At 36.2% G+C, this 14,977-nt stretch overlaps 1 protein-coding gene across 2 annotated transcripts in view; it reads right to left on the bottom strand.

Annotated features, from left to right (window-relative positions):
• USP32 (ubiquitin specific peptidase 32) overlaps positions 1–14,977 on the bottom strand; it is a 195,142-nt gene that overhangs the window by 42,638 nt on the left and 137,527 nt on the right. For both annotated transcript variants that reach the window (XM_068530497.1, XM_068530498.1), the window contains exons 12-13: positions 4,450–4,552; positions 703–898 (exon numbers count right to left, since the gene is read on the bottom strand). In XM_068530497.1, the coding sequence (XP_068386598.1) occupies positions 703–898; positions 4,450–4,552 (299 nt within the window). The remainder of the gene's footprint in view (positions 1–702; positions 899–4,449; positions 4,553–14,977) is intronic.

Here is a 14,977-nt window from a genome sequence, read left to right as displayed (position 1 = left end):
ATATGAGGGTGCATTTAATCCAATGAATGTATGCTTAGGTTAGAGAGAGTTCTGGAGATAAAAATTTAGGTTTTCTTATGTCTTTTCAAATCTAAATTTATTGACAAAATGATTTAATAACAATATGGAAAGACTGACTTAATCAATGAAAACTGTGAAAATATTTTCAAATTAAGAGATTAATGAAGTAGAATATAGAAGAGTTCCTCTTTGTAAAGCTACTAATACATTCAAGAATCTATTAATTGGGGCTTCCCTGGTGGCGCAGTGGTTGAGAGTCTGCCTGCCAATGCAGGGGACACGGGTTCGAGCCCTGGTTTGGGAAGATCCCACATGCCGCGGAGCAACTGGGCCCGTGAGCCACAACTACTGAGCCTGCGCGTCTGGAGCCTGTGCTCCGCAACAAGAGAGGCCGCGATAGTGAGAGGCCTGCGCACCGCGATGAAGAGTGGCCCCCGCTCACCGCAACTGGAGAAAGCCCTCGCACAGAAACGAAGACCCAACACAGCCAAAAATAAAAAATAAGTAAAATTAAAAAAAAAAAAATTAAAAAGAAAATATATTAATTGACCATTTCATTCGAAACTTATTTCTGTGAATGGAAACCTGATGCCCCATATCCTACCAAGCACACTCTCTGACAAAGTGTACCCCTTTAAGAAATGACCCTGCCTAAACCTCTTGGAAAACAAACTAGCTTACCACTGCCAGCAGTTTCCGAGGCTTCAGATGCAGTAGAAATGTTGTCTGAAAATTTCTCTTCTGTGGTGTTCACATAACTGGGGCTGCCTCCTCCGATTCTATCTTCACTCTGCTCTATAGGATGTACTGTTGTTCCAAATAAATATTTTCCTCCATTCAGAACAGATGACGGCTCAATTACAACAGGGCTGGTATCCTAAAAATCATGAAGTCAGAAATTAAGAGGTAAAATTTAATAATCTGCCAATTATGCAGCCTTCAAAAATGAATCCGCAAATTGTCTATTGTTTCTAATCTTCCTGTGGTTGGCTACAGCCACTTAAAAACATTTTGATGTATAACTAAATTTTAATTTCTTCAAAGGGGAATAGTGTATATAAATAAAATTGGTAAGGCAGAATGGGAACAGACTGCAAGGGATTCTGTGCCACATAAAATAATTTAGACTTTATTCTGTTGAAAGTTGGAAATCATGGAAAGCTTTTATTGATACTAAAAAATTAAATAATATTTATTCTTTTTACTATTAAAGATTACATTGTTATTATAGAAAATATGGAAAAATATGACGAAAATAAATATCACAAGTACTCAGATGCCATCATTTATTTTTTGTGACTGAAAACATATACATATATGTAAAAACTAAATGTGGAGAATACAGTTAGAATTAAGGGCAGGACACTGACTTCCCAGCTATGTGACCTTTTACAATAAGTAAACTTATAAGCCTCAGCTCCTTCATGGGTAAAAACTAGGATCATATTAGTATTAATATCTACCTCAGAGTTTTATGCCTGGCATTTAGTAAATGTGAACTATCATTCTGGTTGTTGTTAGATATCACATTTTAAATACAGCATATTGTTAGTTTTTCTTTCCCTTCACATTATATTGACAGGATTTTTCTGTGAGAGGCTTTTAAATAGGGGAATAGCATAACCCAATTTTTGCTTTAAAAATAACTCTAGTGTGCAGAAAGGATTTGAGGCAGAAACTGAAAATTGAGACACAAGTTAGAAGACTTCTATAATAATTCAGGCAAGAGATGATGAGGCACTAAACCATAAAAAGCCAGATCCATAAGTAAGGAGATAGAGAGAAGAGCATGGATCTAGGAGATTAAAAAAAAACTTGACAACTAATTGTGTATGAAAGAGGGGCACAGATAATTCCAAGGTCGGACATGAGGTGCTGGCTTAGATGACTGGATGGGAGTTGGCACCTTCATAAGATAAGGTGTACTGGTGACTGGAATCGTTTTGGGAATGACCTTATTTTGGGATGTTCTGGTTTGAGATATGTGGACATTTGAGTCTAGTGCTCAGGACAGAGAAAGAGACTAGATATAAAAATGTGGGGCTCGGGGCTCCCCTGGTGGCGCAGTGGTTGAGAATCTGCCTGCTAATGCAGGGGACACGGGTTCGCTCCCTGGTCTGGGAAGATCTCACATGCCACGGAGCAACTAGGCCCGTGAGCCACAACTACTGAGCCTGCGCATCTGGAGCCTGTGCTCCGCAACAAGAGAGACCACGATAGTGAGAGGCACAGCGATGAAGAGTGGCCCCCGCTTGCCGCAACTAGAGAAAGCCCTCGCACAGAAACGAAGACCCGACACAGCCAAAAATAAATAAATAAATAAATTTATTAAAAAAAAAAAATGTGGGGCTCAACAGACTTCCGGAAGGATAAGAAAATGGTGTATATAGAATAAGGAGAGTACAATATTTACAGGATAGGTAGCAGAAGAATCTGGGAAGGACACTGAGTCTGAAAGACCAGAGAAAAATCAGGAGATGCAGAATACCAGAAGCAGAGGCCGCTAGCATAGAACTATTCTCTACTAAGTTTACTTGTGGAAAAAAAACAAAAAAAAAAGAGAGAGAGAGCTAAGACTTGAGAAGCTGGAGGGAAGGTGCTGTGAGAATGTATATCTGTGAGTGTTTTAAAAAGATCAGGATATTTTTAAGTGAGAGGGTAAAGAGAAAGACTAAAGGGGCTAACCAGTAGAACAAGATCCCATAGGCATCTGAGAATGATAGACAGTAGCATGGGTAAAGGATCTCAAGCGGCATTCAATAAATAATGACATGAATTTTAGTAGATGAAACTGATCAATGGATGTGGGTCTTGAAGGCACAGCTTATAAAGTAACTAATTGAAACCCAAGAAAAACATCAAATTTAAAAGACAAACTCCAAGTCACAGAATAGCAACAGCATAATGGATGCTTTAGATTCTTTTAATGAAGTTACAGCATCCCTAATTTTAGCCAAAACAAGGAGACACTGTGTCAATATTTTATTAGATTTTTTTCCCTCTTTGATCTGTAAGGCAGGTGAATACTATCAATTTGTAAATCCTTCAGAAGCCAGCTCTGAAGAAATTCCAGTGCCTTTAATCAAAAGAGTGGCAATAAGAATGAGAATGAAACCTAGACTTATTTCTACATACCAATTAACTTTATTGGACTAAAAAATTTTAAATAGCCTTATTGTTAAAACTTCAAATAGTTCAGAAGCACATAGATTCACATTCTTTATTACAGATCCAAGTGTTAGCATCTTCTATTAATTATTAACTTTCTTAAAATATGGGAAAGGTACCAGATTATTTTGGGTATTAAATAACCCTAGTTCACAGTGAAAAAATTATTCCCTATTCAATTCTCTTTCAATCCTCTGATTACTTCAAGGACAGGGTCTCAGTTTGGTACTAATGTGTTAATCTAATGCTTGATCTGCTAATCTAATACTTGACAATTTCTCTTTTTGACAGAGAACAGGTCTCAGTTATCAGTCTTCAAAAGGCAACACTACTTGGCTAGACTTTAATAATATATTTTATTTTCATTGATTTTATTTTGATCCTCTATTTCTGGAATGTGACGCTGATTTTCTATTTAAGATAGTGATATAAAGTTTCCTTTTAAAATAAAATATATTTACATAAAAATGATAAAGTTATTTATATAAACATACTAAGAAAATAATAGTATGGGAACTATATGGTAAAAAAATGGTGACCATAGTACACAAATGATTAAAAACTGGGAGTCTACATTAAGTATGGATTTGGGGTCATCAATATTTTAAATTCAACTACCCACCAAAGAAGTCAAAATTGTATATGGACAATGGAACAATAGAATCACACTGACCTATGGCCTGTGAAGTAGGTCTGAGTAGTGAGTTTATATTAATATGTTTGGACTTCAGTTTGTAGACTTCATAACAATTTATTAAAGATAATATTGATCTTCTCACAGCTTTTCTGATATTGAGTCCATACCAACAAAATGTATTCCGTTTAAATTAGATTTCAAAAGAGAATTTTCAGTAAACAAAAATGACTTATTTAAATTAATTCAAACTTCTTCTTCAACTATGCTTTCTGATTTATCTGGTCTGGAGTGGAGCATAGGCATTTCTTTCTTTTTTTTTTTTTTTTAAGCTTTCTATGTGATTTTGCTATGCAGCCACTGCCCAAGTGAAGATTATAGTCTCCTACTTTTGTTTTCATAATGGGCTCCAAATGCTGAGTATAGTAACTGATTTCTTAATGAATCTATTACTTGCTCTGGAACTTGCTTTTTAGAAAAGCAAGTTGGTAGCATCATATAGGTATTCATTTCTTTCCCCTTCAAATCTTTAGGTTGGAGCATTTTATTACTGGCCACTAGTCACACAAAGTCTGATGGAGTTAATAATCCTATGAAAAATGTAGATATACAGGAATCTTACTCACATATTTGACATATTCTTTCCACTGCTGCCACCACTGCATGGAGATGATAAACCAATTGTGTCCGGGTTGCAGACCATACCTGCTCTCTCGTTCTAACCATCCTCTGTACATACAAAAGAAATTCAGTGCAAAAAATGGTGTATAAAACATATGACCACGCACCTACAAATTATCATCAGAAATTTTTCAAAGGAAAAACATGAAACAGATACACTTGGGAGATGGCCACATTTTAAATTAGTGAAACATTGATAAGCCAAGTTCTGGAGTCATAACACCACTATTAAGCCTCCAACTGATGTTTCAAATACAGCTTAGCTAAGGAATAATTTAATAACATACTAGTTACCTGAATTAAGCAAAGAACTCAATGATTTTGGTAAACTTACAGTCATGTGCAACCATCACCACAATCCAATTTTAGAACATTTCAGATACCCCCAAAAGATACTTTATGCCTATTTTTAGTCATTTTTTAGTCAAATTACTGCCCTCAGCCACAAGACACCACTAGTCTATTTTCTATTTCTTATAAATTTCCTTTTTATGAACATTTTGCAATTTTTAAATGGACAAGGAACTTAAATAAATGGAATGTTATCACATGGTCTTTTATATCTGGCCTCTTTTACTTAGCGTGTTTTAGAGGTTCATCTATGTTGGAGTAGATATCACTAGTTTGTGCTTTTTTACTACTGAATAATATTCCATAGGTATATTATTATATATATACATATATACACCATATTTTGTTTATCTATCTAACACCTGATAATTTGAAACTGGCCAACTGTTTTCCAAAGTGGCTGCACCATTTAACATCCCCATCAGTTATTGTCTGTCTTTTCTATCACAAATGTCCTAATGGGTGTGAAGTGGTGTCACATTGTGATTTTATTTTTAAGATTAATTTATTATTTATTTATTTTTATTGGAGTATAATTGCTTTACAATGTGTTAGTTTCTGCTGTACAGTGAGGTGAATCAGCTATATGTATATCTATATCCCCTCCCTCTTGGACCTCCCTCCCATGCCCCCATCCCACCCATCTAGGTCATCACAGAGCACCAAGCTGAGCTCCCTGTGCTATACAGCAGGTTCCCACTAGCTATCTATTTTACACATGGTAGTGTATTTATGTCAAACCTAATCTCCCAGTTGGTCCCACCCTCCCCTTCCCCTGCTGTGTCCACATGTCCATTCTCTATGTCTATGTCTCTATTCCTGCCCTGCAAATAGGTTCATCTACCATTTTTCTAGATTCCACATATATACACGAATATACGATATTTGTTTTTCTCTTTCTGGCTTACTTCACTCTGTATGACAGACTCTAGGTCCAGCCACATCTCTACAAATGACCCAATTTCATCCTTTTTTCTGGCTGAGTAATATTCCATTGCATATATGTACCACAACTTCTTTATCCATTCATCTGTCGTTGGACATTTAGGTTGTTTCCATGTCCTGGCTATTGTAAACAGTGCTACAATGAACACTGGGGTACATGTGTCCTTTTGAATTATGGTTTTCTCAGGGTATATGCCCAGTAGTGGGATTGCTGGGTCATATGGTAGCTCTATTTTTAGTTTTTTAAGGGACCTCCATACTGTTCTCCATAGTGGCTGAATCAGTTTACATTCCCACCAACAGTGCAAAAGGGTTCCCTTTTTTCCACACCCTCTCCAGCATTTATTGTTTGTAGATTTTTTGATGACGGCCATTCTGACCAATGTGAGGTGATACCTCACTGTAGTTTTGATTTGCATTCCTCTAATAATTAGTGATGTTGAGAATCTTTTCACGTGCCTCTTGGTCATCTGTATGTCTTCTTTGGTGAAATGTCTATTTAGGTCTTCTGCTCATTTTTTAATAGGGTTGTTTGTTTTTTGATATTGAGCTCCATGAGCTGTTTGTATATTTTGGAGATTAATCCTTTGTTTATTGCTTCATTTGCAAATACTTTCTCCCATTCTGAGGGTTGTCTTTTCGTCTTGTTTATGGTTTCCTTTATTTATTTTTGGCTGCATCAGGTCTTAGTTATGGCACGTGGGATCTTTGTTGCAGTGCTCGGGCTTCTCTCTGGTTGTGGCCTGTGGGTTTTCTCTTCTCTAGTTGTGGCATGCAGGCTCTAAGGTGCGTGGGCTCTGTAGTTGTGGTGAGTGGGCTCTGTAATTGTGGCGTGTGGGCTTAGTTGCCCCATGGCACGTGGGATGTTGGTTCCCTGACCAGGGATCAAACCCATGTCCTCTGCATTGTAAGGTGGATTCTTTACCACTGGACCACCAGGGAAGTCCCCACACTGTGATTTTTAAAACACTATTCTTATTGAGGAGAAATTCATATAACATAAGATGGTTGTTGCACATTTTAAATGTACTAAATGCCACTGAATTGTATACTTTACAATCGTTTTTTTTTTAACATCTTTATTGGAGTATAATTGCTTTACAATGGTGTGTTAGTTTCTACTGTATAACAAAGTGAATCAGCTATACATATACATTTATCCCCATTTCTCCTCCCTCTTGCGTCTCCCTCCCACCCTCCCTATCCCACCCCTCTAGGTGGGCACAAAGCACGGAGCTGATCTCCCTGTGACATTTGGCTGCTTCCTACTAGCTATCTATTTTACATTTGGTAGTGTACATATATCCATGCCACTCTCTCACTTTGTCCCAGCTTACCCTACTCCCTCCCCATGTCCTCAAGTCCATTCTCTACGTTTGCATCTTTATTCCTGTCCTGCCCCTAGGTTCTTCAGAACCTTTTTTTTTTTTTTTTAGATTCCATATGTTAGCATATGGTATTTGTTTTTCTCTTTCTGACTTACTTCACGCTGTATGACAGTCTCTAGGTCCATCCACCTCACTACAAATAACTCAATTTCATTTCTTTTTATGGCTGAGTAATATTCCATTGTATATATGTGCCACATCTTCTTTATCCATTCATCTGTCAATGGACACTTAGGTTGCTTCCACGTCCTGGCTATTGTAAATAGTGCTGCAATGAACATTGTGGTACGTGACTCTTTTTGAACTATGGTTTTCTCAGGGTATATGCCCAGTAGTGGGATTGCTAGGTCATATGGTAGTTCTATTTTTAGTTTTTTAAGGAACCTCCATACTGTTCTCCATAGCGGCTGTATCAATTTACATTCCCACCAACAGTGCTACAATTGTTAATTTTATGCTATGTGAACTTCTCCAATACATTTTCATACATCCCAACTAAGCAGTTATTTTCTATTACTCCCTTCCCCCAGCCCTTGACAATCACCAATCTGCTTTCTGTACCAATAGATTTACCTATTCTGGATATTTCATATAAATCAGGAGGCCCCAACACCCAGGCCGTGGACCAGTATTGGTCCGTGGCCTGTTAGGAACCGGCCGCACAGCAGGAGGTGAGTGGCGGGTAAGCAAGCAATGCTTCATCTGCCGCTCCCCATCGCTCCCCATTGCTCGCATTACCGTCTGAACCATCACTCACATTACTGCCTGAACCATTTCCCCCTCACCCCACACCCCCGAGTCTGTGGAAAAATTGTTTTCCACGAAACCAGCCCCTGGTGCCAAAAAGGTTGGGGACCACTGATATAAATGGAATCATATAATATGTGACCTATTGTGTCTGGCTTCTTCATTTGTGAGGTTCATCCACGATGTAGCATGTATCAGTACATCACTCCTTTTTATGGCTAATATTTCATGGCATAGATATACATTTTGTTTATTCATTCATCTACTGGTTGATATTTGGGCTGTTTCCACCTTATGGCTATTGTGAATAGTGCTGATATAAACATTTGGGTACAAGTATTTGAGTGTCTATTTTCAATTGTTTTAAGTATATACCTAGAAGTGGAATTGCTGGATTATGTGGTAATTCCATGTTGAAGAAGTACCAACTTGTTTTCTAAAGCAGCTACACCATTTTACAATTCTACCAGTGATGCAATGAGGATCCCAAATTCTCCACATCATCACAAAATTTATTTTCCATTTTAAAAATTAAAAATATCCTAGTAGGTGCAAAGTGGAATTTCATGTGGTTTTGAATTGCAAAATTTCCTTAATGACTCATGTTTTTGAGCACCTTTTCAACTGCTGGATAACCACTTGTATATCATCTCTGAAGAAATGTGTATTCAAGTCCCTTGCCCATTTTAAAATTGAGTTATCTTTTGGTTGGTGAGCTATAGGAGTTCTTTATATATTCTACTTACTTGACCCTTGTCAGATCTATGATTTACAAATATTATGTCTCATTCTGTAGGCTTTCTTTTCACTTTCTTGACAATGCCCTTTGATGAACAGTTTTTTAGTTTTGATGAAGCCAAATTTATCCATTTTTTTCTTTGGTTGCTTATGCTTTGGGGGTCATGTATAAGAACTAATTTCAAAATCCAAATCATTCTTGAAGAAAAATTTTTGCAGGATATAGAATTCTTGTTTTTTGTTTTTTCTTTCAGCACTTTAAATCTTATTGAGGATCCATTGTATGTGATAAGTAGCTTCTCTCTTGCTGCTTTCAAAATTCTGTCCCTGGCTTCTGACAACTTGATGATAATGTGTCTTGATGTGGATCTCTTAGAGTTTAATCCTGCAGTTCAATGAGCTTTTTGAATGTTTAGGTTCTTGTCTTTTATCAGATTTGGTAAGTTTTTTCTTCAAATATTCTGTCACTTCCTCTCTCTCCTCTCCTTCTGGGGTTTCCATCATGTGAATGCTTGCTGCTATTTCACAGGTCTCCTAGGCTCCGTTCATCTTCCTTCATTCTTTTTCCTTTCTACCCCTCAGTCTGAGGTAGTTCAATTGAACTACCTTTAAATTTGCTGATTCTTTCTTCTAGCTACTCAAATCTGGTGGTGAACCTCTCTACTGAATTTTTCATTTTGCTTATTGTACTTTTCAGCTCCAGAATTTGTGCTTGGTTCCTTTTTATACTTTCTTTCTCTTTACTGATATTATCTGTTTGTTCATACATTATTCTCCTGGTTATTTTAACCTCTTTGTTCATGGTTTCCAGCAGCTTTCTGAACATATTTAAGATAGTTGATTAAAATCTTTGTCTACTAAGTCCAATGTCTGTGCTTCCTTAGAGACAGTTTCTGTTAATTTCTTCTATGAATGGGCAATGGACTTTCTTGTTTTGCTGCATGGTTCATAATTTTTGTTGAAAGCTAGACCTTTTGAATATTTTAATGTGGCAACTCTGGAAACCTGATCCTCCCCCTGCCCCTGCTGGTTTTTGTTGCTTGATATAGTGTTTGTTCAGTGACATTCCTAAACTATTTTTTGTAAAGTCTGTTATGTGTGGTCTCTGAAGTCTCTCCTCACTTCACTCGTGTTCAGCTAGTGTTTTGACAGAGATTTCCTTGAATGGCAGGAGCGAGGGGAGAGAGAGAAAAAAGGAATAGTAGGGGGAAGAAAAAAAGGGAGGAGGAGAGGAAGAATAGGGAGGAGGGGATGGAGGAGGGCAGGGTGGGAAGAGGAAGAAGATGAGGAGGAAACAAAAACAACTCCTGTCTTTACAGAATAGCTCTGTGCTGGGGAATTCTTCAATGCTTATCCAGGCTCTTTACAGCTGCCTTAGCCTTCATTTTATACATGCCCTCAGTCTAGAGATTAGCCAGAGGTGAAAACATAGGGGTATTCTCAGGTCTATTCTGAGCATGCATCTTGCGACGAGTATGTGCAAGGCTTTCTAAATTTGCTAGTATACACAAGTGCGCTTTCAAATGCCCTAATTTTCCAAGGAAACTCTCTCCAGCTTCTCCTCCTAGACTTTTGGCACTCTGTTGTACGGCTTAACTATAATCTTTTGCCCCAGGTCATTACGGTTTGTTCATTTGCTTTACAATATTTTTGGAATGCCCACCGCTTTTCCAGCCTGGTTAAGTTCTCAGTTAGGCATACCAGAGATGAACTCCTTGTGTCAGTTCTTCAAATAAACCCAGACAGGTTAGAACAAACAAACACAAATCTTTGTGAACATGGTGTGCTCTGTTCTATGTGAAACCAAGCACAGGTGCCTAAACCAGGAACATGGGTTGCCATCTTCAAGACTGACAATGAACCAGATAAGGGCAAATATAAATGCCAGAGTTTTCCTATTGCTTTTCAGTTGGCCTTTTTTTTTTTTTTTAAGAGTTCTAACGAAGTTTGTTTTGACAGTTTTTCCTTTATTTTTCACTGTTTCTGTGGAGAGACAGGCTCTTGGAGCTACCTACTACACCAGTTTCACTGAGTCACTGCTGTCATTGTGTTTTTTTTAATTTGCCTTTCCTGAAAATGCATGGGTGTACTAGCCATTCATTCATATATGTTTAGTGAAATGCCTATTCAAGTCTTTTGCATATTTTACTTGGATTTAAAAATTTCTAATGTTGTAACACTCACTTATATAACCTGGAAACAAGTCCTTTATCGAATAAATGATATGCAAATATTTTCTCCCAGTCTCTGTGTTAATGGTATCTCTTGAACCTTGAAAGTTTTTAATTTTGACTATGTCCAGTTTATCAAAACAAATTCATTTATGGATTGTGCTTTTGGTGTTATATCTAAGAAATCCTTGGCAATACCAAATCACAAAGACTTTCTATTTTTTTTCTCCAGAAGTGTTATAGTTTCAGTTTTTATGTTTAGGTCTATGGGATCCATTTGGACTACATTTTTTTTTGTATGGTATAAGTAAGGATCTAAATCTTTTCAAGGTGAATATCCAACTATTCCCACACAATTTGTTGAAAAGACAACCCTTTCTCCATTACATTTTGTTGGCAAATTTGTAGGAAATTAATTGACCAAATATATAAAGGTTTATTTCTAAACTGTCAGTTCAGTTTGATTGATCTCTGTGTCTGTCCATGTGCCAGTACCACACTACCTTGATTAATGCAGCCTTACAGTAAGTTTGAATTCAGGAAGTTCTCCAATTCTGTTCTTTTTTGAAGTTGTTTAGGCTAATCTGAGTTCTTTGTGTTTCTATATGAAAATTAGGAATAGCTTGTCAGTTTCTCCAAAAACCTAGGATTTTGATTGGTATGTTGAATCTATAAATCAGTTTGGGAGAATTATCTTGACAGTACTGAGTTTTCAAACACATGAACATGGAAAGTCTCTTCATTTACAAAGATTTTAATTTCTCTCAGCCTGGCTTTGTAGTTTTCAGTGCACAAGTCTCACACTTCTTTCGTTAAATTTGTTTCCTAGGATTTTATTTATTTTGATTCTATTGAGAAAGGAACTAGAGTCTTAATTTTAAGTTTACTTTCAAATTATTCAGTGTTAGTAAATAGCAATTCAATTGACTTTTTATATTGGTTTTGTATCCTACAACCTTGTTGAACTAATTATTAATTCTAGATTAATAGATTTTCTGTGGATTCTTTAAGAGTTAGAATCTATGTCTGCAAATAGAAACAGTTTTACTTCTTCCTTTATAATCTGGATGACTTTTAAAAATTTATTTATTTAATCTTACCTGATTTCATTGGCTAGAACCTCTAATACAAAGTTGATAGACGTGGTAAGAGCAAGCATCCTTGCCTTTGTCCTGATCTTATGGGAAAAGTCTTCAGTGTTCCACCGTTAGATATATCAGTTGTAGGTTTGTCAAGAAATCTTTATCAGGTTAACAAATTTCCATTCCCCAAAGGTTTCTCTGAATGTGCATAGTTGTGTTCCAATAAAACTTTGTTTGTATACCCTGAGATTAGAGTTTCATTAAATTGTAAAGTGTCCCAAATTATTAATCCCCTTTTGATGGTTTTTAAACATTTAAAAATGTAAAATAACATTTTTAGCTTGCAGGCTGTATAAAAATCAGGTAGCATTCCCAAGTTAGCCAAAGGGCCAGAGTATGAAAATCCATGGCCTAGAATACAGTCTGTCCTAGACTGTATTCCATGTGCACTTGAATATGTATTCTGCTGTATTCTGCTGGGTAGAGTGTTCTGTTACTGGGTGCATATGTATTTACAATTGTTATATCTTCCTGATGAATTGAAACTTTTATCATTATAAAATGTCTGTTTGTAGTAACATTTTTTTGCATAAAAGCCATTTTAATTCTAATATCAGTATAGCCACTCCAGCTCTCTTATGATTACTATCTGCATGGTTATATCTTTTTCATCCTTTTATTTTCAATCTATTTGTGTCTTTAAATCTCAAGTACAGATCATCCACAATTTATGATGGGGTTATGGCACGATAAACTCATCATAAGTTGAAAATATCTTAAGTTGAAAATGTGTTTAATACACAAAATCTGCTGAACATCATAGATTGATTAGCTTAGGCTACCTTAAACGTGCTCAGAACACTTATATTAGCCTACAGTTGAGCAAAATCATCTAACACAAAACCCATTTTATAATACAGTGTTGAATATCTCATGCAATTTATTGAATATTATACTGGAAGTGAAAAACACAATGGTTGTATTAGTACAGAATGGTTGTAAGTGTATTGGTTGCTTACCCTTGTGATTAAGTGGCTGACTGGAAGCTGCAGCTCACTGCTGCTGCCCAGCATTACAAGAGAGTATCGTACCACATATCAGTAGCTCAGAAAAAGATCAAAATTCAAAATATGGTTTCTACTAAATGTGTTATTGCTTTTGAACCATGATAAAGTCAAAAAATCATAACTCAGGGACTGTCTGTAGTTGGATTTAAAAAGATTCAGTCTATCTTTAGCTTTTGATTAGAGTGTTTAATTCATTATTATTTAAGGTAATTATTGGTTTGGATTTATGCCTACTATTTAGTTATTGGTTTTCTATTTATTTCAAGTATTTTTATTTGTTCCTCTATTCCTCCTTTACTTCCTTTTTTGCATTAAATAGATATTTTCTAGTATATCACTTTAATTTTTTTTAAGAAACCATATTTTGGGATTATTTTCTTAGTGGCTGCTCTAGATTTACAATATGGATCTTAACATATTCTACTTCAGATTAACTCTAAATTATTGCAGTGATATATAGAAACCTTACTCAAATATAGCTCTGCCTCCTACTCTTTTTGTATTATTATTGTCACACATTCTCTATGTTACAAAAACACAATTTTAAAATCACTATCTCATTAATTTTAAATTAGTAAAAAGAAACAGAAAATATATATTTATACTGCCTTTTATTAACTATGTAATTATGTTTACTGGTGCTCTACATTTCTTTGTGTGGAGACAAATTACTGTCTGGTGTCACTTCCTTTCAGCCTGAAGAAGTTTCTTTAGCATTTATCTTAGGACATGTTTACTAGCAACAAATTCAGTATTTATATTTACCTTCATTTCTGAAAGATAGTTCTGCTGGATAAAGAATTCTGGATTGACAGTTTTTCCCCTTTCAGCATTTTAAATGCCATCCCACTGGCTACTGACCTCCATCTTTTAAGAACGTCAGCTGTTGACTGTATTGGGGTTGCCATCTACAAAAGAAGTCATTCTTCTCTTCCTGCTTTTGAGATCTTCTCTTTGCCTATAGCTTTGAACAGTTTGACCATGTGTCTAGATATGAATCTCTTTATGTTTCACTTACTTGCAGTTCACTGGAATTCTTGAATTACTGATTTTCAACACATTTTGGAAGGTTCAGCCATTAATTTGTCAAATATTTTTCTCTGCTCTTTTCTCTCTCTCTCCTTTCCTTCTGGAACTTCCATTATGTTTATGTTGGTATACTTATTTCTGGCATTCCATATGTCCCTGAAGTGCTGTTCACTTTTATTTATTCTTTTGTTTCTGTCCTTCATATTGGAAAAATCTCTATTGGTCTATGTTATATTTTGCTGGTTGTTTCTCTGTCGGTTCAAATCTGTTGTGAATTTTTGTTTCACTTACTGTACTTTTCAACTCCAGAATTTCTATTGGCTTCTCTTTTAAAATTTCTGTCTCTTTACTGATATTATGTTTTTGAGCAGTCATTGTCATGATACTTTAATTCTTTAAACAAAGCTTACTTTAGTTCTTTGAAAACACTTATATTCAAATACTGCTTTGAAGTCTGCGTATTAAGTCTAACATCAGTGGCCACCTCAGAGACAGTTTCTATCAACTAGTTTTCCCTCCTTATACGGGTCATATTTTCCTATTCTGTTGAATGTCTTGTAATTTTTTGTTATTGAAAACCAGACATATTTGATAATATATTTCAGCAACTCTGGATTCTGACCGCCCCCACGTGTGTTCTTCCTTGTGACTTCCTGAACTAATTCTGTAGAGTCTGTCTCTTCTGCAAGTATAAGGCTGCTCAGTTTTCTTTATTATTATTTTTAAATATTTATTTATTTTATTTTTGGCTGCATCGGGTATTAGTTGTGGCATGCAGGATCTTCGTTTAGGCATGCGGGATCCTCTGCTGTGGCACACGGGCTCCTCGTTGCGGCACATGGGCTTCTCTCTAGCTGTGGTGCATGGGCTCCAGAATGTATGGACTCTCTAGTTGTGGTGCCTGGGCTCTCTAGTTGTGGCCCGTGTGCTCAGTAGTTGTGGCATGCTGGCTTAG

The sequence above is a fragment of the Eschrichtius robustus genome, chromosome 20 (assembly GCF_028021215.1).
Source record: "Eschrichtius robustus isolate mEscRob2 chromosome 20, mEscRob2.pri, whole genome shotgun sequence".
Lineage (NCBI taxonomy): Eukaryota > Metazoa > Chordata > Mammalia > Artiodactyla > Eschrichtiidae > Eschrichtius > Eschrichtius robustus.
Note: the sequence above shows the minus strand (reverse complement) of the source record. Positions and strands in the feature narration are given on the sequence as shown.